The sequence below is a fragment of the Syngnathoides biaculeatus genome, chromosome 22 (genome assembly GCF_019802595.1).
Source record: "Syngnathoides biaculeatus isolate LvHL_M chromosome 22, ASM1980259v1, whole genome shotgun sequence".
NCBI lineage: Eukaryota > Metazoa > Chordata > Actinopteri > Syngnathiformes > Syngnathidae > Syngnathoides > Syngnathoides biaculeatus.
The window spans coordinates 6,008,774-6,036,035 of record NC_084661.1 but is presented as its reverse complement, the minus strand read 5'-3'; the positions used below and the strand labels follow the sequence as shown (position 1 = coordinate 6,036,035).

General features: G+C 43.4%; 1 protein-coding gene across 10 annotated transcripts in view; it reads right to left on the bottom strand.

Annotated features, from left to right (window-relative positions):
* tmem94 (transmembrane protein 94) overlaps positions 1-27,262 on the bottom strand; it is a 224,964-nt gene that overhangs the window by 121,719 nt on the left and 75,983 nt on the right. For 9 of the 10 annotated variants that reach the window (XR_009793510.1, XR_009793509.1, XM_061809565.1 and 6 more), the window contains 5 exons: positions 25,911-26,059; positions 21,134-21,236; positions 20,955-21,041; positions 20,661-20,777; positions 14,070-14,126 (listed from right to left, as the gene is read on the bottom strand). Coding sequence is in view for 8 of the 10 variants with exons in the window: in XM_061809565.1 (XP_061665549.1) it covers positions 14,070-14,126; positions 20,661-20,777; positions 20,955-21,041; positions 21,134-21,236; positions 25,911-26,059 (513 nt within the window). In the remaining 2 variants the exon portion in view is untranslated. The remainder of the gene's footprint in view (positions 1-14,069; positions 14,127-20,660; positions 20,778-20,954; positions 21,042-21,133; positions 21,237-25,910; positions 26,060-27,262) is intronic. The other variant, XM_061809568.1, reaches the window with a different exon arrangement.

Below are 27,262 nucleotides of genomic sequence, written 5' to 3'. Positions count from 1 at the left end.
GTTTCCAGTGATAGTTGGACTCCTCCAAGACTGCCTTTTGTCAAGGATTTTGTTCATAATTTATGGACAGAATTTCCAAGTGCGGCCAAGGCGTAGGGGGTGTCCGGTCTGGTGACCTCAGAATTGCACCTCTTTGCAGATGATGTGGTTCTGTTGGCTTCATCAAGCCGTGGTCTCCAACATTCACCGGATCGTTTCGCAGCAGTGTGAGAAGCGGCTGAGCTGAGACTCAGCACCTCCAAATCTGAGATTATGGTCCTCAGTCGGAAAAGGGTGGCATGCCCTCTCCAGGTCAGGGATGAGATCTTGCCCCAAGTGGAGGAGTTCAAGTATGTTGGGGTCTTGTTCACGAGTGAGGGGAGATTGGAGCGGGAGATTCACAAGCAGATCCGCGCAGCGGCTGCAGTGATGCGGACTTTGCATCCGTTTGTTTTGGTCAAGAGGCAGCTAAGTCGAAAGGCGAAGTTCTCAATTTATCAGTCGATCTCACCCATGGTCATGAGGTGTGGGTCGTGACCGAAAGAACAAGATCGCGCATACAAACAGCCGAAATGAGTTTCCTCCACACGGTATCTGGGCTCTCCCTTAGCGATAAGGTGAGAAGCTTGGTCATCCGGGAGGGGCTCAGTGTCCCACCGGATAGAGACCCCCGGGACGACTCAGGACACACTGGGAGGGACTTTGTCATTTTTTAATGATTGAGCAAACAATGGACCTTTTGTCACCAAGCTGCTTGGCAATTTCTCCGTAGCGCTTTCCAGCCATGTGGTGTTGTATAATTTTGTCTCTGGTGTCTTTGGACAGCTCTTTGATCTAGGCCATGTTGCAAGTTTGAATCTTACTGATTTTATGGGGTGGACAGGTGTCTTTATGCAGCTAACGACCTCACACAGGTGCATCTGATTAACAGAGATTGGGGTTTTCTGGGACATCTAGATCGGGTCTCCATTAACAGTGTATTTAGTGCTAAAAATGGTGACATTCAATAATTAAATCAGAGCTGTAAAAAGAGATAAAGCCCCTCCACAAAAACCAAGGTAGTTTTGATTGTAACCTGCCAACGTTCAGTGAACTCGGAAGTAAAGCCATGCGTCTACTTTCTTTCCCCAAAATTATTTACACTTTTATCCAAACCAATACAAGCTACAGTTTGGTTAGAAACTCCAAACTGAACAGAGGCAAGGGAGGCCTGCAGTACTTTGGATATAGTGGGGTCTTTTGTAACCTGTGTGATGAGTCGTCGCCGCGCTATTGCGGTAGTTTTGGTTGAAGAGTCTCTGCTAGGATGAAGGGCAAAGTTTACAATGTAAATAGTGGTGAGGCCAGCCATGATGTACGGATTAGAGACTGTGGCACAGAGGAAACAACAGGAAGCAGAACGGAAGGTAGCAGAAATGAAGATGTTGAGGTACTTGCTTGGAGTGAGCAGGTTGGATAGTATTAGAAATGAGCTCATTAGAAGGACAGCCAAAGTTGGATGTTTTGGAGACAAGATTCGAAACAGCAGAGTTCGATGGTTTGGACATGTTCAGAGGCGAGAGAGTGAGTAGATTGGTGGAAGGGTGCTGAGGATGGAGCTGCCAGGCAAAAGAGCGAGAGGAAGACCAAAGAGAAGGTTTATGGATGTGGTGAGGGAAGACATGAGGGCAGTTGGGGTTAGAGAGGAAGATGCAGGAGATAGGCTAAGATGACAAAAGATGACACGCTGTGGCGACCCCTAACGGGACAAGGCGAAAGGAAAAGAAGAGGAGGTGTCAGTGGGGCTTTAACCTTTAGTTACCAACACAGTCTGGGCAGCATAGACCAAAAAACGAGCTAGACATGCTGATTCTGTTTACTCTCAATAATAATGGCAATAGTAAAAAAAAAAAAATCCTGTTGCTTTAAGATGCCATCAATGTTGGGAGTATGTGAATAATAGAATAAAAAGTGGTAGATAGGCTAAAATGGAAAAAGATGACAAGCTGTGGCGACCCCTAACGGGACAAGCCGAAAGGAAAACAAGAAGGGTAATTCCATTCTCCCGAGTGTTCAAACAATGTTCAGCAATGCAATGAGCCGGCATTTTGGCCAACACGAAGGAACAACGAGCTACCTTTCCGGAGGTAAAACTAATGGAAACAAACGAGTCCACTAGTGGGTACCGCTGCCAGCCTCACCACCACTGTTTTTTAAACTTTGCCCTTCATCCTAGCATAGACTCTTCTGTCACATAACACACCAGACACCTTTCACCAGCTGTTCCAACCTGCTTGGACCCGTTTCTTCACTTCCTTACCACACTCACCATTGCTCTGGATTGTTGACCCTAAATATTTGAAGTCCTCCACCCTCGCTATCTCTTCTCCCTGTAGCCTCACTCTTCCCTCTTCACCTTTCTCATTCACGCACATATATTCTGTTTTACCTCGGCTAATCTTCATTCCTCTCCTTTCCAGTGCATGTCTCCATCTTTCTAATTGTTCCTCTGCATCCTCCCTGCTTCACGTCCCTTGTAGAGTCACCCTTGTCAAACAGGTCCTAGGTGAGGAACAGACAAAGCATGACTCCATAAACGCCCATCTATGATGAGTAAAAATAATGGATCTAGGTTTCCCTTGCGTGGATGCGGGTCACCGGGGCCCTACTCTGGAGCCAGGTCTGGAGGTGGGGCTCGAAAGCAAGCGCCTGGTGGCCGGGCTTGCTCCCATAGGGCTCGGCTGGGCACAGCCCGAAAGGGTAACATGGGTCTCCCTTCCCATGGGCTCACCACCTGTGAGAGGGGCCATAGGGGTCGGGTGGAATGTGAGCTGGGCGGTGGCCTTGGCGATCCAATTCCCAGCTACAGAAACTCCCTCGAGGGACATGGAATGTCACCTCTTTGACAGGAAAGGAGCCCGAGTTGGTGTGTGAGGTCTATAAGTTCCTAGATATCGGACTCTCCTCTACGCACCACTTGGGCTCTGGCAACACTCCTTTTGAGAGGGTTTGTGTTGGGTTTAAACCCAACCGCTGGATGAATTATGCAAATGAAGGGACAAGAGAGGTCTTCAATTTGGCTCTAGAGGAGAAACGGGTTTGAATGACCAGCTGCAACGGCAATACCTGTTCCGAGTCAGTCTCACCAGTGTACCTATTTTTATTAATTTGTCAAAACAAAAGGGTGACAGGATGATAAAGCAGATGAAGGAACAGATGACATTACCAACACAAAGACAAATACCAAGATATACATAACAATGGTGAATGCCAATACAGAGGTGAATCCTAAGGAGACATAACAATGCTGAATGCCAATGTAGCGATGAATACTAAGGAGACATAACAATGCTGAATGCCAATATAGAGATGAATACTCGGGAGAAAAAACAATGGTGAATGCCAATATAGAGATGAATACTCGGGAGAAAAAACAATGGTGAATACCAATATAGAGATGAATACTCGGGAGAAATAATGGTGAATACCAATACAAAGGTGAATGCTAAAGAGACATTTATAACAATGGTTTTGAGGAGTATCACTCCAAAAGGTGTCGCTGGGTTATACTCCATGTCACACAGCCGCTTGGAAGGAGAACTAAGGACAATAGACCAATACCAAAAGCGAACAACAAAAAAAGCAAAAGTAATAGAGACAGATGATAAAACAATGGATCTAACAACAATATTGCTGTCTCAACCACATCTCACTTTAGAAACATGCACAACACTAAACCCAGCAACCTTAATACCGCTACCCCAACACGGGGAACCACATGACTGTCAAGCTGAAGCAAAACAAACAGCATAAAGTAGACCAGAATTAACAGATCAGCCATTAAATGATGGTCAAATACTTTTTGTGAATGGTTCATCTCGTCAAGATGAATTTGGAAAAAACAAAACTAGTAAGAAGTAGTTACACAAGACAAAGTGTTGAAAGCAAAATCGTGACCACCATCTTATTCAGCACAAGCAGCAGAATTAGTGTCATTAACTAAAGCATGTAAATTAATGAAAGGAAAAAAAGCAACAATTTATACAGATAGCCAATACGCCTATTCTACAGTGCATGTATTCTCCAAATACTGGGCAAATAAAAATGTTTACGGCAACAGGAAAACCAGTCACCCATGCACAGCTGCTAAAAGAGCTCCTAACTGCAGTTCAACTCCCTCAGCAACTAGCCATCTGCAAATGTACAGCACACACACACACAAAACAGATTTTGTCTCAAGAGGGAATGATTTTGCAGATAAAACAGCAAAAGAAGCAGCTACGAAACCATTTTTGGGGCTGAAAGAAATAGTGTCACAACAATATTTGGACAACCAGACAATCATTGATATACAACAGCAGAGTCTAATAGAAGAGGATTATTGGCACAAACAAGGGGCAATACAAAAGGATGGAGTTTATGTTAGCACAGAACAAAAACCCATTCTACCCAAAAACTTATATAGATGGGCAACAATTTTGAGTAATGGAAAGTCGCATGTCTCAACAGGAGGGATGTTGACAAAGGTACAGTAACATTATACAACTTGTGGTTTTATCAACTATTAATTTTTGTTTTGTCAAGCATGTTTGATCTGTGAGAAACATAACCCACAAGGTGATCCTGGGCAAAAAAAGAGGAAGATTTCACACACAACCAATTAGAATGTAGATTGCATCAACTACATTCATTACAACATACAAAAATTGGGCAATTGGACACAGAGAAGGTTTGAAGCTGTGCATGAACAGTTGTCTGCTACATCACTTATGGCATTCCAAAACAGTAAAGCTGTTGATATGTTGACTGAGAAGGGAGGAGTATGTGCTACGTTCGGAGATCAATGTTGCACATTTATTCCTAACAAGACAGAAGTTGGAGTCTCACGAAGCCATAAAGGGACTCGGAACTCTTAACGCTAAGATGGGTTAGCATTCTGGTGTTGACACCTCCATGTGGGACTCCTGGATGAATGCCTTTGAAAAATACAAAGCCCTTATGTCCTCAATATTGGTGTCAATTGCTGTTTTTGGCGCAATCTTGACCTTGTGTGGATGTTGTTGTATACCCTGTCTACGTTCTCTCATTATAAGATTGACTAACACAATCATCTCACCCATGAAGGAACAAGTGGCGGAAATGTATCCTTTAATAATAAAGAACTTCAATGAGAATTATGGGAATGATGATTTTTTTAATCAATGTTGACTGATTTGTTTCCAGACCCAGACTATGAGTAAAAACATTTTTCCTTCGAGGGTCGTGTATTTGTTTTCATAAAAATGATTCTGTAACTGAAAATCATTTGAAGAAGTTACTAGATGAGAAAATAATTTGTGCAAAAACTTAATAATCAGGAGGGAAATCTTAGATCTATTCTTTCATCATGTACTTGTCTTTATTATTCTTGCTTTTTTTGTTGTTCGCTTTTGGTATTGTTCTATTGTCCTCGTTCTCCTTCCAAGCAGCTGTGTGACGTGGAGTATAACCCAGTGACAGCTTGAAGAATGATGCACCCCCTTGCAGAACAGATACTCAACACCATTAATAAAAATGTCTCTTCAGCATTCACCTTTGGATTGGCATTCCCCATTGTTATGTCTCCTTAGTATTCATCTCTACATTGGCATTCACCATTGTTATGTCTCCTTCGTATTCATCTCTGTATTGGCATTCACCATTATGTTCATCTTGGAATTTGTCTTTGTGTTAATGTCATCTGTTCCTTAATCTGCTTTATCATCCTGTGACCCTGTTGTTTCGAGAAACAAATAAAAAGAGGGACACTGGTGAGACTGACTCAGAACAGGTGTAGGCGTTCCAGCTGGTTATTCAAACCCGTTTCTCCTCGAGAGCCAAATTGAAGACCTCTCTTGTCCCTTCATTTGCATAATTCATCCTGTGGTTTAAACAACAGGTTGGACTCTGGTCCACTCTGGAGTTGACCACTGGGAGAGACGCCGAGCAGGTGTGGGTATACTTATTGCCCCCCGCCTCGTTGGGGTTTACTACGGTGGATGAGAGGGTAGCCTCGGTCCGCCTGCAGGTAGGGGGACGGGTCCTGACTATTGTTTGTGGTTATGCACCAAGCAGCAGTGCAGAGTACCCACCCTTTTTGGAGTTCTTAAAGGGAGTGCTGGAGAGCACCCCCTCTGGCGACTCCATCATTCTGCTGGGGGACTTCAATGCCCACGTGGGCATTGAGAGTGAGACCTGCAAGGGCATGATTGGGAAGATTGGTCCCCCCTATCAGAACTCAAGTGGTGTTCTGTTACTGGACGTCTGTGCTCATCACAGATTGTCCATAACAAACAAAATGTTCAGGCATAAGGGTGTTCACGTCCACCTGGCACCAGGACACCCTAGGGCGCAGTTCGAAGATCAACTTTGTGGTCATGCCATCGGACTTGTGACTGCATGTCTTCAACACTCGGGTGAAGAGAGGGGCGGAGCTGTCAACTGATCACCACCTGGTGGTGAGTTGGCTCTGATGGTGGGGGAAGATGCCAGTCAGACGAGGCAGGCCCAAACGGATTGTGAGGATCTGCTGGGAATGGCTGGCAGATTCCTGTCAGAAGGAATTTCAACTCCCAGCTCCGAAAGAAATTTGCTCACGTCCCGGAGGAGGCGGGGGACATTGAGTCCGGGTGGACGATGTTCCGCACCTCCAACGCTGAGGCGGCCTACTGGAGCTGTGGCTGTAAGCTGATCGGTGCCTGTCGTCGCGGCAACCCACAAACACGTTAGTGGACACCAACAGTGAGGGATGCTGTCAAGCTGAAGAAGGAGTCCTAACAGGCATTTCTGGCTTGTGGGACTCCCAAGGCAGCTGATAGATACCGGCTGGCCAAGCGGAATGCAGCTTCGGTGGTCACTGAGGCAAAAACCCGGGCGTGGGAGGAGTTTGGTGAGGCCATGGAGAACAAATTCAGGACGGCTTTGAGAGAATTCTGGTTGACCGTCCGGCATCTCAGGAGAGGGAAGCATTGCACCGTCACGACTGTGTATAGTGGGGATGGGGGCTGCTGACCTCAACTCGGGATGTTGAGTCGGTGGGGAGAATACTTTGAAGACTTCAATTCCACCAACACCACATGGTGGTTAAAATGCTCCTTGGTGGCAGAGCCCTGGGGTTTGATGAGATTTACCTGGAGTTCCTAAACAGGGTTCACACTCAGTCTGACCAAAAAAATTTAAGGGAATTCTTAGGGGCTGACACGAAAAATTTAGGGCCATCGTGAGAAATCAAGAGTAAGGAAAAAAGACTCACCCAATGGTGCCATCAACTGTTCTTGGTTCATCAAATGTTCCAGTACCTCAGTACCTGTGACAGTCATCACCCGTCACCCCTTGTGGTAGTTCTCATTGATATGACCATTGTCAACGTCTTCACGTAACAGTATAGAGAAAAACAGATTCCAACTACGATTGCAACTACATACACAAATGTCTTCGACTGATGTCTGTTTCAGCACCCCTACTCTAGCTCTTTGAGCCTACCCAGTGCCTCTTCTATTTGTTGCTGCAGAGGTGCCAAAGTGGCTCTCTTGTCCTTTGCTCTGCCTCTGAGTCCATTGGCCTCGGTGATAAACCTCAGATTCCTCTTTTCTTCTGCCTCCTCACACAGCCTGTCAGCCTTCTTAATAAGCGTTGATATGTCAGTCTCTATTCTGGCTTTTTTGGCTTTGAGGCAGTTCAGATGAAAAGTGGCCAGCGATGCCAAATGTAGCCAGGTACGAAGTCTTCCTTTCCCCACAGTGGTAGTTTTTAGCAATGTCACCGTCTGGGAACATGACTGCAAACACTTTCGAATTATTTTCACAAGACTTGTAACTGTAATGGCTGCAGATCACTTTTAAAGTCCACACGATCTCTGCCTTTAACGAGTCCGTCTTCGTGTATTGAACTACGTTCATAAAGCATGACTTCTGGCTCGACAACTGTAGGTGCGCATTAGGGATCGCAACCGGTTACAAATAAACGGTTGTAACCGGCTTTCGTTTTTTTTTTTTTTTTTTTTTAAACCGAAATCGGACTTTCGAAATCGGTTAAAATTTCCAATCATTTCTTCCGGTTCCGGTACTCCACATTCCGCAATTTTTTTCAACATCATTTCCACCTTTTTCAAGTTTCGCTGTTAAAGTAAAGTTGGACTCAAAAGAACATTGATTGACATTAGTGTTGTGCGGCCTTCCGGAAAGAGGTGAGACAGGCTCTCGATGGACAACCGAAGCTCCCGGAAGACTGGACGACGACAGTCAAGGTGATCAGAGAGACAGGCAGGAGAGTACTTGGTGTGTCATCTGGTAGGAAAGGGGAGAAGGAGACTTGGTGGTGGAACCCCAAAATACAGGGAGTCATACAAGGAAAGAGATTAGCGAAGAAGAAGTGGGATACTGAGAGGACTGAGGAGAGGCGAAGGGAGTACATCGAGATGCGACGTAGGGCAAAGGTAGAGGTGGCAAAGGCTGAACAAGAGGCATATGAAGACATGTACCCCAGGTTGGACACGAAAGAAGGAGAAAAGGATCTCTACAGGTTGGCCAGACAGAGGGATAGAGATGGGAAGGATGTGCACCAGGTTAGGGTGATTAAGGATAGAGATGGAAATGTGTTGACTGGTGCCAGTAGTGTGCTAAATAGATGGAAAGAATACTTTGAGAAGTTGATGAATGAAGAAAATGAGAGAGAAGGAAGGGTTGAAGAGGCAAGTGTGAAGGACCAGGAAGTGGCAATGATTACTAAGGGGGAAGTGAGAAAGGCACTACAAAGGATGAAAAATGGAAAGGCAGTTGGTCCTGAGGACATAGCGGTAGAGGTATGGAAGCAATTTGGAGAGATGGCTGTGGAGTTTTTGACCAAGTTATTCATCAGAATACTAGCGGGCGAAAAGATGCCTGAAGAATGGAGGAAAAGTGTTCTAGTTCCCATTTTTAAGAACAAAGGGGATGTTCAGAGCTGTGGGAACTATAGAGGAATAAAGTTGATGAGCCACACAATGAAGTTATGGGAAAGAGTAGTGGAGGCTAGACTCAGGACAGAAGTAAGTATCTGCGAGCAACAGTATGGTTTCATGCCTAGAAAGAGTACCACAGATGCATTATTTGCCTTGAGGATACTCGTGGAAAAGTACAGAGAAGGTCAGAAGGAGCTACATTGTGTCTTTGTGGCTCTAGAAAAAGCCTATGACAGAGTACCAAGAGAGGAACTGTGGAAGTATGTTAAAATAGTACAGGAGATGTATGATGGCAGCAGAACAATGGTGAGGTGTGCCTTAGGTGTGACAGAGGAATTTAAAGTGGGGGTGGGACTGCATCAGAGATCAGCTCTGAGCCCCTTCCTGTTTGCAGTGGTAATGGATAGGCTGACAGATGAGGTTAGACTGGAATCCCCTTGGACCATGATGTTCGCAGATATTGTGATATGCAGTGAAAGCAGGGAGCATGCAGAGGAACAATTAGAAAGATGGAGACAAGACAAGAGGAGTTCCTGGAAGACTGGACAACTACAGCCAAGGTTATCTGAGAGAAAGGCAGGAAAGTACTTGGTGTGTCGTCTGGTAGGAAAATAAAGGAAGTGATACAAGGAAAGAGATGAGTGAAGAAGAAGTGGGACAGTGAGAGTTCTGAGGAGAGGCCAAAGGAATGAGATGCGACGTACGGCAAAGGTAGAGGTGGCGATGGCTAAACAAGAGGCATATGAAGACATGTACACCAGGTTGGACATGAAAGAAGGAGAAAAAGATCTCTACAAGTTGGCCAGACAGAGGGATAGAGATGGGATGGAAATGGGTTGACTGGTGCCAGTCGTGTGTTAAGTAGATGGAAAGAATACTGAGAAGTTGATGAATGAAGAAAATAAGAGAAAAGGAAGAGTAGAAAGAGGGAAGTGTGAAGAACTAGAAAGTGGCAATAATTAGCAAGGGGGAAGTTCGAAGGCACTGCAAAGGATGATAAATGGAAAGGCAGTTGGTCCCGATGACATAACCAGTGGAGGTATGAAAGCAATTTGGAGAGGTGGCTGTGGAGGTTTTGACCAACTTATTCAACAGAATACTAGCGGGCAAGAAGATGCCTGAAGAATGGAGGAAAAGTGTTCTCATTTTCAAAAACAAAGGAGACTTGCAGAGCTGTGACAACTGTTGAATAAAGTAGATAAGCCACAAAAATGATGTTATGGGAAAGGGTAGTGGAAGGTAGACTCAGGTCATAAGTCTGTATCTGCGAGCAACAGTAGAGTACCACAGATGGATTATTTGCCTTGAGGATGCTGATTGAAAAGTGCAGAGAAGGTCAGAAGGAGCGACATTGTGTCTTTGTGGATCTAGACAGCCTATGACAGAGTACCAAGAGAGGAACTGTGGTACTGCATGCGTAAGTCTGGTGTGGCAGAGAAGTATGTTAAAATAGTACAGGACATGTATGATGGCAGCAGAACAATGGTGAGGTGTGCCTTAGGTGTGACAGAGGAATTTAAGGTGGAGGTGGGACTGCATCAGGGATCAGCTCTGAGCCCCTTCCTGTTTGCAGTGGTAATGGATAGGCTGACAGATGAGGTTAGACTGGCATCCCCTTGGACCATGATGTTCGCAGATATTGTGATATGCAGTGAAAGCAGGGAGCATGCAGAGGAACACTTTGAAAGATGGAGACATGCACTGGAAAGGAGAGGAATGAAGATTAGCCAAAGTAAAACAGAATATATGTGCATGAATGAGAAAAGTGGAGGGGGAAGAGTGAGGCTACAGGGAGAAGAGATAGCGAGGGTGGACGACTTCAAATATTTAGGGTCAACAATCCAGAGCAATGGTGAGTGTGGTAAGGAAGTGAAGAAACTGGTCCAAGGAGGTTGGAACAGCTGGCGAAAGGTGTCTGGTGTGTTATGTGACAGAAGAGTCTCTGCTAGGATGAAGGGCAAAGTTTACAAAACAGTGGTGAGGCCGGCTATGATGTACGGATTAGAGACGGTGGCACTGAAGAAACAACAGGAAGCAGAAATGGAGGTGGCAGAAATGAAGATGTTGAGGTTCTCGCTCGGAGTGACCAGTTTGGATAGGATTAGAAATGAGCTCATTAGAGGGACAGCCAAAGTTGGATGTTTTGGAGGCAAGATTCGAGAGAGGAGACTTCGATGGTTTGGACATGTCCAGAGGCGAGAGGGTGAGTATATTGGTAGAAGGATGCTGAGAATGGAGCTCCCAGGCAAAAGAGCAAGAGGATGACCAAAGAGAAGGTTTATGGATGTGATGAGGGAAGACATAAGGGCAGTTGGGGTTAGAGAGGAAGATGCAGGATATAGGCTAAGATGGCAAAAAATGACACGCTGTGGCGACCCCTAACGGGACAAGCCGAAAGGAAAAGAAGAAGAAGAAGAAGGACTCAAAAGAACATTCAGTTAAATCAAAGAAACATCAAACATGGCATCGAGGAAACGCTCTAAAGTATGGGAGTAAACTTGTTTTATTGGCAGACATCAAAACACTACTCTCAGAACGGGGGGAACTCTGTGAACTCGTCACTCCGGAAGAGCAACAACCAAAACAGTCCGTGCGTAACCCTACACCCCAACTCGAGGTCCCGCTGGTGAATTATGTAAACACCACTATGATACCGTTTTTTTGCTACAGCTGTTCGGTTAAAACCGGTTATGAAAGTAACCGTTTTTTTTGCGATCCCTAGTGTGCATGCACTGCTAGTAACACTGCCTGAAGTTGATGCTTCACTATCTTGATATTTTAGAAACAGATTCATACCAACGGAAGATGAGAGAGTCTTCGCCAAATCAGCGTGTCTCCTGTTTTTCCGGTGCGACTCCAGCGCTTTGACGCCCATCTTTTCAAGTTGGTAACTCTGCTTGCACAGATGGCAGTAAAACATGTGCTGATCTTTTGGATCTCGACGAACCCAGCTCCCAAACGCCTTACTTTCAACCCAAGCTTCTTGAAAAATGCACTTCCCCATGATACAAGTTGGATCGATGAAAGAACTACGCTACATTGTAACGAAGACGAAGTGAAATGCCTACTCACGGAAACAAACTATGGAATATCGACAAGATGGCGACTAGTTGTCAACACAGTGACTTCCGTTGACGATTTCTGGCTGATTTGGACGCCAGACGGATCGCTATTTTTTTTTTTTAAATAAAAGATGAATTTATTTTTTTAGGGAGAATTTTGGCGGTAGAGGTCCTCCCTTTGATTTTTTTTTTATTTAAGGCCGTTTTAGGGGCTTGACGGGTTTTCGCGGATTTTAAGGACTTTTAGGAGCCTCTAAATGCACCTTCGAAAATTTAGGGTTTTTTTTAGGGAGTTTTAAGGGCCGTGTGCGAACCCTGGGTCTACTCAGGGGTACTGGAGAGGAGGGTCTATTGGGAAGTCGAGTCTCTTGATTCAGGAGAAGCAATGTGGTTTTCATCCTGGCCGTGGAACCAGTTGACCAGCTCTACACACTTGGCAGGTTCCTCGAGGGTGCATGGGAGTTCGCCCCACACGTCTTCATGTGTTTTGTGGACTTGGAGAAGGCACTCAACCGTGTCCCTTGGGCGTCCTGTGGGAGGTTCTTCGGGAGTATTGGGTACCGAACCCCCTAATACACACTGTTCGGTCCCTGTACGACCGCTGTCAGAGTTTGGTCCGCATTTCTAGCAATAAGTCGGACTTGTTTCCGGTGAGAGTTGGACTCGCCAAGGTTGCCCTTTGTCACTGATTTTGTTCAGAACTTTTATGAACAGTTTCTAAGTGCAGCCAAGGTGTAGTGCATGTCCGGTTTGGTGGCCTCAGCATTGCATCTCTGCTCTTTGCAGATGATGTGGTTCTGTTGGGGCTTCATCAAGCCGTGATCTCCAGTGCTAACTGGAGCGATTCGTAGCAGAGTGTGAAGTGGCTGGCATGAGAATCAGCAGCTCAAAATCCCAGTCTATGGTCTTCAGTCGGAAAAGGGTGACGTGGCACCTCCAGGTCAGGGATGAGATCCTTCCCCAAGTTGAGGAGTTCAAGTATCTTGGGGTCTTGTTAACAAGTGAGGGAAGAATGGAACGGGAGATCGACGGACTGATCGGTGAAGCATCTGCAGTGATGCGGACTTTGTATCGGTCCATTGTGGTAAAGAGGGAGCTAACTCAAAAGGCGAAGTTCTCAATTTACCAGTTGATCTATGTTCCTACCGTCACTTATGGGCATGAGTTGTGGGCCGTGACCGAAAGAACAAGATCCCGGATACAAGTGGCCGAAATGAGTTTTCTCCGCAGGGTATCCGGCTCTTCGAGATAAGGTGAGAAGCTCAGTCATCCGGGAGGGGCTCAGTGTCGAGTCGTTACTCCTCCACATTGAGAGGAGCCAGATGAGGTGGCTGGGGAATCTGATTCTGATGCCTCCTGGACGCCTCGATGGTGAGGTGTTCCAAGCATGTCCCACCAGAAAGAGTACCTGAGGATGTCCCAGAACATGCTGGAGAGACTATGTCTCTCGGCTGGCTTGGGAATGTCTCGGGATTCCTCCAGAAGAGGTGGAAGAAGCGGATAAAAGGTTGGCTCTATCCATCCTTCTATCTTCTACCACTTATGCAGGTCAGGTTGCAGGGGACGCCCAGACTTCCTTTCCCCATTTACATCCAGATCTTTCAGGAGGATCCCGAGGCGTTCCCAGGTGAGGGTGGTACCTGGGGTCTTTTTCCCATGGGACGTGCCCAGAACATCTCGCGAGGGAGGCGGCCGGGAGGCATCCGAATCAGATGCGCCAACCACCTCATCTGGCTCCTTTCAACGTGGAGGAGCTGTATTCTATTTGTTTTACATAACATCCCAAATTCGTTGGAATGGGGTTTGTATCGATCTAAACTTTGCCATTACAATAATCCACAGCCAACTGTTAGTCAAAAAGAAAAAGAAAATTTTTTTAAAAAAACAAAATTGTGAAACAAACCACAGATATTGTGACAAAAAAAATGATAACGAGCACCACAGTGCATTAGTCCATTATGGCTCAACTGTAGAGATTCATTATGTGTGTTGGTCACAGAGGACCAGGTCAGTGAGCATGCTGACAGATGGGTTAATGTGAGACCTGAAGTCAGGTGAGTGGTGCTGTTCTCAGAGAACTCGAGTTTATATACCTGTGAGGAAACCACTTCAGTGTAGCTGCTTAGAGTGTCCTCAGAGAATTTAGCAAGCTAGGGGAAAGAGAAAAGGAAGTTAAAACCGTGGAATTGGTATAGTCCAAGGACAATGTATTCCTGTGTTTTGCCTGTCACCCAAGTATGAAATCAGGCATGAATTTCGGCAAGTATGGTAACCGATCTTTCGTTTCCGTTGATTTTTGTCCTCGGAAATGGTGGGAAATGATTTTTCGTTCCCATTGATAATGCTCATGGGAACCGGTTTTTACATGTACTTCAGAATAAAGCCTTAGCAGGCATGAGCATTTTGTCTTTTACGCTTAGCAACCGACATGTTTGACTAGCGTTTGAGTGACCCGGATATGAATAACTCGACCTTGCGCATGCGAAGCGCAGAAGCGGAAACCGGTGCTGTTTGTAAACCACACTAACAAAGCTGGGCGTTTTAATCATTAAAAATAAAGGGGTTTATGTAGGTCCGTTTTATACAGATTGTTGTATTTCGTTGAGAACTTGTTTTACATTCCACACATGGGGGAATTTTATTAAAAGTAAGCACTGAGATCTGGGAAACGGACTTTCGGTTCAGTGTTTTCTCAGGCTGGGTAACGACACGGTAACGGAACGACAGGGTTCATACTCAGTCTGACCAAAAAAATTTAAGGGCTTTTTAGGGGCATTCTTAGGGGCTGACACGAAAAATTTAGGGCTGACAGAAAAAATTTAGGCCCGACAAGAAAAACTTAGGGCCATCGTGGGAAATCAAGAGTAAGGAAAAAAGACTCACCCAATGGTGCCATCAACTGTTCTTAGTTCATCAAATGTTCCAGTACCTCAGTACCTGTGACAGTCATCACCTGTCACCCCTTGTGGTAGTTCTCATTGATATGACCATTGTCTTCACATAACAGTATACAGAAAAACAGATTCTAACTACAATTGCAACTATATACACAAATGTCTTCTACTGATGTGTGTCTCAGCACCGCAACTCTAGCTCCTTGAGCCTACCCAGTGCCTCCTCTTTGTTGCTGCAGAGGTGATAAAGTGGCTCTCTTGTCCTTTGCTCTGCCTCTGATGCATTGGCCTCGGTGATAAACCTCAGATTCCTCTTTTCTTCTGCCTCCTCACACAGCCTGTCAGCCTTCTCAATAAGCATTGATATGTCAGTCACTATTCTGGCTTTTTTGGCTTTGAGGCAGTAGAGATGAAAAGTGGGCAGCGATGCCAAATGTAGCCAGGTACGAAGTCTTCCTTTCCCCACAGTTGTAGTTTTTAGCAATGTCACTGTCTGGGAAGATGACTGCAAACACTTTCGAATTATTTTCACAAGATTTGTAACTGTAATGGCTGCAGATCACTTTTAAAGTCCACACGATCTCTGCCTTTAACGAGTCCGTCTTCGTGTATTGAACTACGTTCATAAAGCCTGACTTCTGCCTCGACAACTGTAGGTGCGCATTAGGGATCGCAACCGGTTACAAATAAACTGTTATAACCAGCTTTCGTTTTTGTTTTTTTTTTTTTTTTAAAACCGAAACCGTAATCGGACTTTCGAAATCGGTTAAAATTTCCAATCATTTCTTCCGGTTCCGGTACTCCACTTTGCGCAATTTTTTCAACATCATATCCACTTTTTTCAAGTTTCGCTGTTAATGTAAAGTTGGACTCAAAAGAACATTCAGTTAAATCTAAGAAACATCAAACATGGCATCGAGGAAACGCTCCAAAGTATGGGAGTAAACTTGTTTTATTGGCAGACATCAAACCACTACTCTCATAACGGGGGGAACTCTGTGAACTCGTCACTCCGGAAGAGCAACAACAAAAACAGTCCGTGCGTAACCCTACACCCCAACTCGAGGTCCCGCTGGTGAATTATGTAAACACCACTATCATACCGTTTTTTTGCTAAAGCTGTTCGGTTAAAACCGGTTATGAAAGTAAGCGGGTTTTTTTGCGATCCCTAGTGTGCATGCACTGCTAGTAACACTGCCTGAAGTTGATGCTTCACTATCTTGATATTTTAGAAACAGATTCATTCCAACGGAAGATGAGAGAGTCTTTGCCAAATCAGCGTGTCTCCTGTTTTTCCGGTGCGACTCCAGCGCTTTGACGCCCATCTTTTCAAGTTGGCAACTCTGCTTGCACAGATGGCAGTAAAACATGTGCTGATCTTTTGGATCTCGACGAACCCAGCTCCCAAACGCCTTACTTTCAACCCAAGCTTCTTGATAAATGCAATTCCCCGTGATACAAGTTGGATCGATGAAAGAAATACGCTACATTGTAACGAAGACGAAGTGAAATGCCTACTCACGGAAACAAACAATGGAATATCGACAAGATGGCGACTAGTTGTCAACACGGTGACTTCCGTTGACGATTTCCGGCTGATTTGGACGCCAGATGGATCGCTATTTTTTTTAAATAAAAGATGAATTTATTTTTTAGGGAGAATTTTGGAGGTAGAGGTCCTCCCTTTGATTTTTTTTTTAATTTAAGGCCTTTTTAGGGGTTTGACCGGTTTTTGCGGATTTTAAGGACTTTTAGGAGCCCCTAAATGCACCTTTGAAAATTTAGGGATTTTTAGGGACTTTTAGGGCTGCGTGCGAACCCTGAACGATCGTTTCCGTGAAATGCTCATGACTGGAAATTATCATTAAAATATATATATAATTTAAACTTACCTGATCCATTAATTTGAATGAACCCAAAAATAATTCACGTGACATTTAAAAAATTAATTTTACGTTGCAAATCTTAGCCCAGTACAAAACCAAAAAAACCCCACATTGACGTATCATGACATTGTGTACAGATCAGTATTATTCACCCCAACGTTCGGCATGTTGGCACAATTAATTCTGGAGGACCATGAAGGGAGAACTGCTTATCCTAACTCAGTTCACAGCTTACTTTGGGCGAGAGGCAAGGTGCACACTGAAATCGAGGCCAGTCAATTCCAGCGTACGTAGAGACAACGATTCACACTCAGAGTTCCACCAAAGAACATTTTAGTCTTTAACTTCACCAAAGAAACATGTTTTGACATTTGGGAGGATGCAACAGAACCTGGAGAAACCCTGATCAAACATAGGGAGAACATACTTCACATATCATGTACAGTAGACCCATAATGTAGCAATATGGGGTACATAAAGAGTGCAAACTGGAGGGGAGTCCCAAGTCCGCATAAGTGCAGAGGGTTGCATCAAGAAAGGCATCAGGCTTAAATCTTTGCCAAACGAAAATGAGTGTTCATCTTAATCAGAGGTCGGGACCCTTTAAGGCTGAGAGAGACATAAATGCCAAATATTTTAAAATGTAATTACAAAAGAGCCATACAATATTTTAAAAGGTAAATACAATACAATACAATTTGCACATTTTATTTAGGACCAAAACTTTAAGACTAGCTTGAGTCTCTGAAGTCTTTTAAATAACATTATGCCATTGCTAACCAATGACGACAAAAGTACTTTTTACCATTAATGCGACTTCTGGTGCTGTATGGTTTTGCTGATGGCTTTGTAATCTGTTTCAAACATCATAGGATTAAACTTCATGCAGCCATTGAGACTTCAATCTGTCATTCGTGAACGTAGTTTGGTCGTAATACTTTTTTTTTTTTAGTGTGACTTGTCACACACACACGGGTAGACCCAAACATTGTCAATACAGCAATACTCAGAAGCTGCAGTGTGGTATGTGACAGGAAGTAGGAAGTTTTCACAACCAGCTGGTCAGCAGGTAGAATTTTTTTTCATTTCTCCCCACTTATGTTGGCTCACCAACAATGCTTGCCAAAAGAGGCATGTCCTTTATTTGTTTGATAATCTCGTCTTTATGTGAAAAGTTGTCAAAACGTTCACTGGCAACATCAAGCCTGACGGTTTTGGCACATTCCCCATCTGTGAATGGCTTTCAGTTTCTCACAATTGCCAAAGCACCAGCTATCTGAATTCCAGTCACCATGTTGTGTCTAAGCACAGAGTTGCTGCTGACTAGCTTGGACTCTGGACAGTAGCTCTTAACATCGTTTATTCCTGCGGTCCCCAGTACTCCTCATCTCGTTTTATTTGAGCCATCTTTGTCAAAAGCACAATTAATTTCTACCCAATCTGCATTCAACCCTTCTGTGCCTGCCCACATCGACTTCCATTTGGACAGCAAACTACGGCAACTCAATCAGGACAAAAGGTCTCTGACTCATTTGCATTGCCTACAACAGAAATGATGTACTCAGGCTCTGTGGGCCATATGTAATCATAAAAAGAGCCAGAAATGGCTCGTGAGACAAGTTCTAGACCCCTGATCTAAAGAATTCCATAATGGATCAGGCGTAGACCAGGTTAAGTATGTCCGCCCCCGACATCGTTAAGATGCAGTTTGCAGAAGATAGTTACTGTGGGTCAAAGGCGTCGTGGCTGGGGGAGGGGAAGCAGTGTGGAAAAGCTGGGCAAGCAAAGTAGATTAAAGTTGATGAAACTATGGTAAAGAGTAGTGTACTCAGGACAGAAGTGAGAATTTTAGAGAAACAGTATGGCTGCATGCCTAGAAAGAGAAACCACAGATGTATTAATTGATTTGAGGATGTTGATGGAAAAGTACACAGAAGGTGTGTGTTTTTGTGGATCTGTAACGAAGTACCCAGAGAGAAACTGTGGTACTACAAGTGCAAGTTTAGAATACAAGATAAGTTTGTTAGACTAAAACAAGAGATGTATGAGGGCAGCAGAAGAGTGATGAGGTGTGCTCTCTGTGTGACAGAGGAGTTTAAGGTTGAGTTAGGACTCCATTAGGAATCAGCCCTGAGCATCTTCCTGTTTGGAGTGGTGATGGTTAGGCTGACAGATGAGGTTAGAGGAGAATCCCCATGGACTATGATGTTTTTACTGCAAGTAGGGAACAAGTGGAAAGATGGAGGTATGGACAGAAAGAAAAGCAATGAAGTTTAGCTGAAGTAAGAATTTAAGTGCGCGAATGAAATGGGTGGAGGGGGAAGACTGAGGCTACAAGGAGAAGAGATACTGTAGCAAAGGTAGAGGACTTAAATATTTGGGGTGAACCGTCCACAGCAAAGATGTGTGTGGTAAGGGAGTCAAGAAACTGATACAAGCAGGTTGCAATGGGTGCAGGAATGTCTCAGGTGTGTTATGTGACTGAGGAGTCTTTGGTAAGATGATGGGCAAAGTTTATAAGACAGTGCTGAGGCCAGCCATGATGTAAAGGTTAGAGACAGACTTCAATGGTTTGGACACACCCAGAGGAGAGATAGTGAGCATATTAGTAGAATGTTGATGAGGTTGGAACTGCCAACCAAGATACCAAAAGGAAGACCAAAGATAAGCTTGATCAATGTCATACGGGAAGACACGAGGGCAGCTGAGTGGTTTGAGAGGAGGATGCAGGAAATAGGCTAACATGGAAAAGGTTAACACGCAGTTGCATCCCCAAACGGGACAAGCCGAAAGGAAAAGACGACAGACGACCAGTATACATTGGCAGTTCGACAATCGTGATTTCACCTATATTAAGCTTTTTTTTCCCCTCACAGACTATAACACCTCTCAGCAAAAACACCACCTACTCACAATTATTTACATGTGAGAGAGGGCGGGGGGGGGGGGGGTAATTTGCTTGTATCACTGTCGAAGTGAATGTTGTCGTGTCCCTGGGCAAGACGCTAAAACATTTGCCTAAGAATGAATGTGGTTGGATGTTTTGTGTTGATCAGAGGGCCCAGAGACACAGAATGGGAGCCTCACATCTGTCAGACTGTTCTAAGGTATCTATAAAAACACACATAGCTTCCCACTACCAAGTGTGACTGAGTTAATGAATAAAGCATGAAACAGTCTTGGAGTGTAAAAAACCGCTATATTCGGTGGGGCAAAAAATATTTGGTCAGCCACCAATTTTGCAACTTCTCCACAAGAGATGAGAGAGGCCTGTGATTTTCATCTTTGGTATACAGTGTGCCCTTGCACATTCGCAGGTCACCATTCACAGCTCCGCATGCTGTATTTGCAGATTTTGCTCTCAAAGGCTTTTTTTTTCTCAATAATGTATCTTGTTTTCATGGCCACATTTAGAGATCTTAATGTTGCGCACCAGATGTCCACGCTGTCGAATAACTCTAAATGTTGTTTGACTTGTCCAATGAACACTGAACACACTGGTTACGTTGTTAGCATGTACGCTAGCATGTGTTTTAGCATGTATGCAACCTGCTATATAATGCGAGGGGGGCGGGCACTTTGGGGGCTACAATTGATTATTGGCTTTTACATACATTTTAATGGGGAAATCTGCTTTGACATAAGAGTAACCCAAGATAAGAGCTCAGTCCTGGGACAAATCAAACTCTTATCTCAAGGTACCACTGTATTTTAGCATAGGGTGATGACAAAATCAGACCTGAACACTTAAAGGCATTGTAGTCATGTTTGCAGAGCAGGTTACACAGTATTTGAATCGTGCATTCATCTTCCAATGAATAAATGATGGAAAACTTTTAAGTCCAAATTCAAAATATGTTTGTGTACAATTGAGTGTTTTTGTTTCTGTTTGTGGATTCCTCACCAATCCCCCAGGAGATACATGGCTGAACTCAGCAAGGACCCTCGCCTCTCCAAATGCGTTGACCAAGACCCACATGACAGGGAATAGTAGTGGTAAGACAGGTAGAACACCCATCAACTGAAAATACAATGATTTTCACTTATGTTAACAAAATGCATGATTATGTGATGACTGAACTGTTTACTTTCGTGACATTATTCATTCAGATTTGTGTGTTTTAAGTTGCTGGGAGTGTTTTGATAGGGAAGTCAGACGGTTTGGAAGGGAACATAAATTTTAAATTTTAAAAATGACCTGAAGCTGCAAAAAATTGTAGCTTCTAGGGGTGAGGTTGGGCGCGTCACAAAAGTAGCGTATGGAGTTTACCAGCAGGAATATGACCTATGAGAAGAGATCAAAAACATAAAAGGGACAAGGGCAACAGCATTTAAGAAAAAATAAATATTACAAACAAATTCATTAATTTGACTCACCAGCACAACAGGACAGACAAGCTTGGTGATGATGGACTGCACTGTAAACCTTTCATTGTCGAGCACTGTAATTGGCCGGGATCCTGCAAACTCCAAACAACTCCTGTTGTAATGGGGATTTGAGATCAAAATCAGTGTCTTTGGCCACCCCTGATGGCCATCTATTTCACAAGTGTTGGCATATTGTATATGCGTGTGTGTGCATGTGTGTCATTAAAAATTTGACAATTTGACAGCCAAACAAAAAGCCTTTATAAAAAAATCGTTTGGCTAGATTGTGCCCAATTTTGCGCTAGCATGATCATCAAGACAAACCTTCAGCATATCTCTTGAGACTTTACCTCATTTGGGCCTTTAACAAGAATCAGACTCAGCTTTAGCCAAGTGTGTAAAAAAACACAAGGAATGTTTTTCCGGAAGTCGGTGCTACCGAGGTATGACATTCAGAACAAAGAACAAGAGACATTTCTGTTTATAAGAACTATTCCTTATAAGAGTCGCGCAAGATGTAAAATAATAATTTAGAACAGAATAACAAATCAACTCCACAATAAGAGTGGGGCATTGAGCAAAGCAAATTTATTTGAATTGCGCATTTTCATGCACAAGGTAACTCAATGCACTTTACATGATTAAAAGCATTCAAATTCATAAAAAAAACAAAAACAATTAAAACAGCCTTAAGTGCAAGAATTATCACTGAAAAATGGAAGCACTCAAACACGAAGAAAAAAAGTGTCTTGATCTTGATTTGAAAACACACTCTGGGCTGACGTCACCTCTGTTGGCAACTTATTCACTTTTTTTTGCAACATAACAGCAATCCTTTATTCTTTATTGCCAAAAACGATCAGTTTTGTTCTGCTATGGTTGAAGGAATGTTTTGGTCATCCAATTATTTAGCTGCTTTAGACAATGGCAAAACACCTCAATTGGAATAAAGTCATCTGGAGGCACTGCTACACCTGTGTGTCATATGCTAGAATAGAATTGAGAATTGAAAACCGACTGGAAACACAAATAATGTTCTGGTTCTGCCAAAATTGTTCAAATTTTTAAAAAAATGTGGGTCCCAGAAGTGGTGAAGGTGTTGAAAAAGTGGCAAAAAACAAAAAAGAACATGCACAAGGACGTGCTTGCGCCTTACAACGGCGGTGTGCCTTATCTTTGCCAAAATTACTGCATTAACTGCCAGCCATTTCCTGAGCAGGGAACCCCCAGACTACCAAGCATTTTCAAGCAATTTCACTCATTTTTTCAATCCTCACAGAATATTCTGTACTATATGGAAACACAAAAACCACCAAAAGAAAGACCAGACTCTCCTCTTTCAAAAGGAAAAAAGGGAACCGTAAAAAAATAAAAGCCTTATATAAGCCTTATTAGGCAGTCAACAAATGGTGGTCTTTTTCAGCTTACTATGGAAATGATATCATGAAGATTCACGCTTCTATGTTTATTTTTCCTGCAGCGCTTACTGAAGAGAATGACACACCACGTGACACTTCAACTCTACGATGACGTTTTGAGTTTAACTTCCATGATAAGTCGTGTTTCATTGCATTGATAAAATTTTGGAAATATAAAAAAGAATTTTTTTTAGGTCATTTATTTTGGGGATTAAAACAATAATACCTCCTGTAATCTCAGATGGTATGTGGTATGATATGGTAATAAAATGTAGCATCCAATTGTAAAAATGAAACAGCAGCCTTTTGAAAAGGTTAAGTATATGAAATTAAAATAATAGTTTAAGTTTGATTTCTGTGCATTATCTTTAGTTTTTGCAAGGTAAAATGCAGCATCATCTCTTTTGTCACGCACACTCCGGCGAAGCTATCCTCAGACCTGAGCAACAAATCATTAATATTCCATGATGTCATTCCATATATATACACTGGAGGATCTCTACAGGTTGGCCAGACAGAGGGATAGAGATGGGAAGGATGTGCAGCAGGTCAGGGTGATTAAGGATAGAGATGGAAATGTGTTGACTGGTGCCGGTAGTGTACTAAATAGATGGAAAGAATACTTTGAGAAGTTGTTGAATGAAGAAAATGAGAGAGAAGGAAGAGTTGAAGAGGCAAGAGTGAAGGACCAGGAAGTGGAAATGATTACTAAGGGGGAAGTCAGAAAGGCATTACAAAGGATGAAAAATGGGAAGGCAGTTGGTCCTGATGACATACCGGTAGAGGTATGGAAGCAATTTGGAGAGATGGCTGTGGAGTTTTTGACCAACTTATTCAACAGAATACTAGCGGGCGAAAAGATGCCTGAAGAATGGAGGAAAAGTGTTCTAGTTCCCATTTTTAAGAACAAAGGGGATGTTCAGAGCTGTGGGAACTATAGAGGAATAAAGTTGATGAGCCACACAATGAAGTTATGGGAAAGAGTAGTGGAGGCAAGACTCAGGACAGAAGTAAGTATCTGCGAGCAACAGTATGGTTTCATGCCTAGAAAGAATACCACAGATGCATTATTTGCCTTGAGGATGCTCGTGGAAAAGTACAGAGAAGGTCAGAAGGAGCTACATTGCGTCTTTGTGGACCTAGAGAAAGCCTATGACAGAGTACCAAGAGAGGAACTGTGGTACTGCATGCGTAAGTCTGGTGTGGCAGAGAAGTATGTTAAAATAGTACAGGACATGTATGATGGCAGCAGAACAATGGTGAGGTGTGCCTTAGGTGTGACAGAGGAATTTAAGGTGGAGGTGGGACTGCATCAGGGATCAGCTCTGAGCCCCTTCCTATTTGCAGTGGTAATGGATAGGCTGACAGATGAGGTTAGACTGGAATCCCCTTGGACCATGATGTTCGCAGATGATATTGTCATATGCAGTGAAAGCAGGGAGCATGCAGAGGAACAATTGGAAAGATGGAGACATGCACTGGAAAGGAGAGGAATGAAGATTAGCCGAAGTAAAACAGAATATATGTGCGTGAATGAGAAAAGTGGAGGGGGAAGAGTGAGGCTACAGGGAGAAGAGATAGCGAGGGTGGATGACTTCAAATACTTGGGGTCAACAATCCAGAGCAATGGTGAGTGTGGTAAGGAAGTGAAGAAACGGGTCCAAGCAGGTTGGAACAGCTGGCGAAAGGTGTCTGGTGTGTTATGTGACAGAAGAGTGTCTGCTAGGATGAAGGGCAAAGTTTACAAAACAGTGGTGAGGCCGGCCATGATGTACGGATTAGAGACGGTGGCACTGAAGAAACAACAGGAAGCTGAACTGGAGGTGGCAGAAATGAAGATGTTGAGGTTCTCGCTCGGAGTGACCAGGTTGGATAGGATTAGAAATGAGCTCATTCGAGGGACGGCCAAAGCTGGATGTTTTGGAGACAAGATTCGAGAGAGCAGACTTCGATGGTTTGGACATGTTCAGAGGCGAGAGAGTGAGTATATTGGTAGAAGGATGCTGAGGATGGAGCTCCCAGGCAAAAGAGCGAGAGGAAGACCAAAGAGAAGGTTTATGGATGTGGTGAGGGAAGACATGAGGGCAGTTGGGGTTAGAGAGGAAGATGCAGGAGATAGGCTAAGATGGCAAAAGATGACACGCTGTGGCGACCCCTAACGGGACAAGCCGAAAGGAAAAGAAGAAGACACTGACAAAAAAAATTATAATCCACCTAATAAACACTTTTTGTTGCCAAGTATGTGCTTATGACAGAATTGTATTCCTAGCCGTTGAATGTGACTTCTGTTTTAAGAAATCACTGGACATCTTCTCAAACTTGGGCATACAAAATGTTACCTTTAATCTTGACACATGACTGCAACCTCTTGTCTCTGAGGTGATTGCGGTACAGTATTTTTATTTAATGTAGTTCATTTTAGAATATCTCCTTGCAAAGGCACATGGATCCAAGATGGCTAATAATGTACTCCAAATGCATATTTATTCATGTTCCTATAACTCAGGATGAGGATTCCATGTTTCCAACAAGTTTCTGGGGTGATGCGAGGCTTTCTATTTTGCTCCATTTTTGGCTTTGGGCAAGCTGGGTTTCCTGGTGAGTGACTTTTCCCACTCACAACTCTGCTGCAGATGGAGCATGCCATCCCTGGAAATATCTTTCCACATTTTTTTTTATGACTGAAGAACTTCTCATTACAAAGCAGATGCGTAGGCAAACATGCATAGGGAGTAAAAGCAAATGATTTGGTCCAAGAACTGTTGAATCCACTGTTCTCCTCAGCTATCGTTTTTCACTTTGCAATCCATGGCCCACCACACACCCACCGGTTTATTTGCAGATTGGAAAAGTACAACTTTATTGTGAGTTTATTGTTTATTATTCATCTTGATTCACCATGGGGACCAAGAAACGTTAGTGGAATTAAGTGCTGTGCGTGTGTACAGTATATTCGTACATATGTTTTTTCAGCTGTCAATCGTTTGCCTTCTCCTCAGTCCTCCACGATGTCTTCTGCTTGTCACTCACCCTTCTCTTCGCATAGTCGCCCAATGCCAAAGGTAAATGAACATAATTTTTATTATTTACAGAATGGGGACAAGGAGTTTGGAACAGATTAGGCTATTTACATGTAAAATGCGCTTCTTCAGATGAAAAATTCACATTTCGAAACAACTTCCAGAAGAGCGTAATTTTGTTAATTTTTTCCAAGCCTGATCATTATTAGTATAATAAATCGCAAGCGACCTTCAGTTTATGTAATGTAAGTCCTGATGAGACACCATGGACTATTTATTATGGGATACAATTAGATTTTGACATAAAATAAAAAATATATCATATGTATCAGAGTTCAAGGTTCCTACCTGACGACATCTATGACTGGAGTCCGAACAACTCTGAAGAGACGATTATGTTGTGGGGCCTGGGGTCTTATTTTCTCATTTTGTCGTGCAGGAGATGGAGAAGATGGAGGAAAAAAATCTCCTGGTTCCAAAACAATGTGTTCATCATCCTGCATAGAAAAAAAAAAGATCAAAAGGAGTGGTTTTGGAATACTGTTGAGTGTGATAGATTTAGAGAATAATGCAGATTTTTAAGTACAGAAGTGCCTTGAGTTAAGTTTAATTCATTTGTAACCACGGTCACAGCTCAAAACTCCAGCATGTCAAATCATCGTTCCCAATTAAAAAGAATGGATATGCCATGAATCACATTTTTGGAATGTGATTTTTAAAATAGAAAATACACTAACTAGTATTGCATTTTATAAAATGAATAACAATGTCAGTAATTTGTGCATCATGATTTAATATTTCATTTGAATTTATTGTTACTCCTTGGGATTGTGGAGGACTGGTTAGGACATCTGCCTCACAGTTCTGAGGATCAGGGTTCAGAATTTGGACCCCACCTGTGCAGAGTTTGCATGTTCTCCTTTACCCATCTGGGTTTTCTCCACGTACTGCGGTTTCTTACCAAGAAGATGTGTGTTAAGTTGATTGAAGACTCTAAATTGCCAAGAGTTGTGAATGTGACTGCAAATGTTTATGTTCACTGCGATAGAATGGGGACCAGTTGCGTGTCCACCTTGCCTGAAGATTGCCGGGAAAGGCTTCAGGACCCCCGCAGCCGAATTGAGGGTATGTGGTATAAAAAATGGATGTGCTGCTCCTTCTTGTGTATTAATCCTGACCACTGGGAGGCAGTATAATACAGTAATATAGACACTAATGAAGAATTGTTTCATAACTACTGTGACTGAGTTGCTTTTAAAAAAGGTTCACAGGGGATGAAGTATACATCTTGTCTACAGAGAAATTTTCAGTATACATGTGGCTCAACCACGCGTTCAAAGAATAAATTCCATTTTAGGTTATAACACTACAACAGGGGTGCTCAATGTGTCGATTGTGAGACGGCGCATCATTTCGACAGCACATACCTTTGTCGAACAATGACCTGGTGCTCGGCCACACACTCACCTGCCTAGTTTACCGTGGACTGCCCCCGCCGCTCTTAAAGGGGTACACTCATAATTAAACGTTACAGTACTTAAGCAGCTCATCAATGTCGTTTATAATGACAGTCTTTTTCCTTTCAGCGTGTCATCTTGTTCCATCTAAGCATATCTCGTGCATCTTAATCTCTATCAACCACTGTCCTCATGTCCTCCTTCACAACATCCATCAACCTTTTCTTTGGTCTTCCTCTTGTT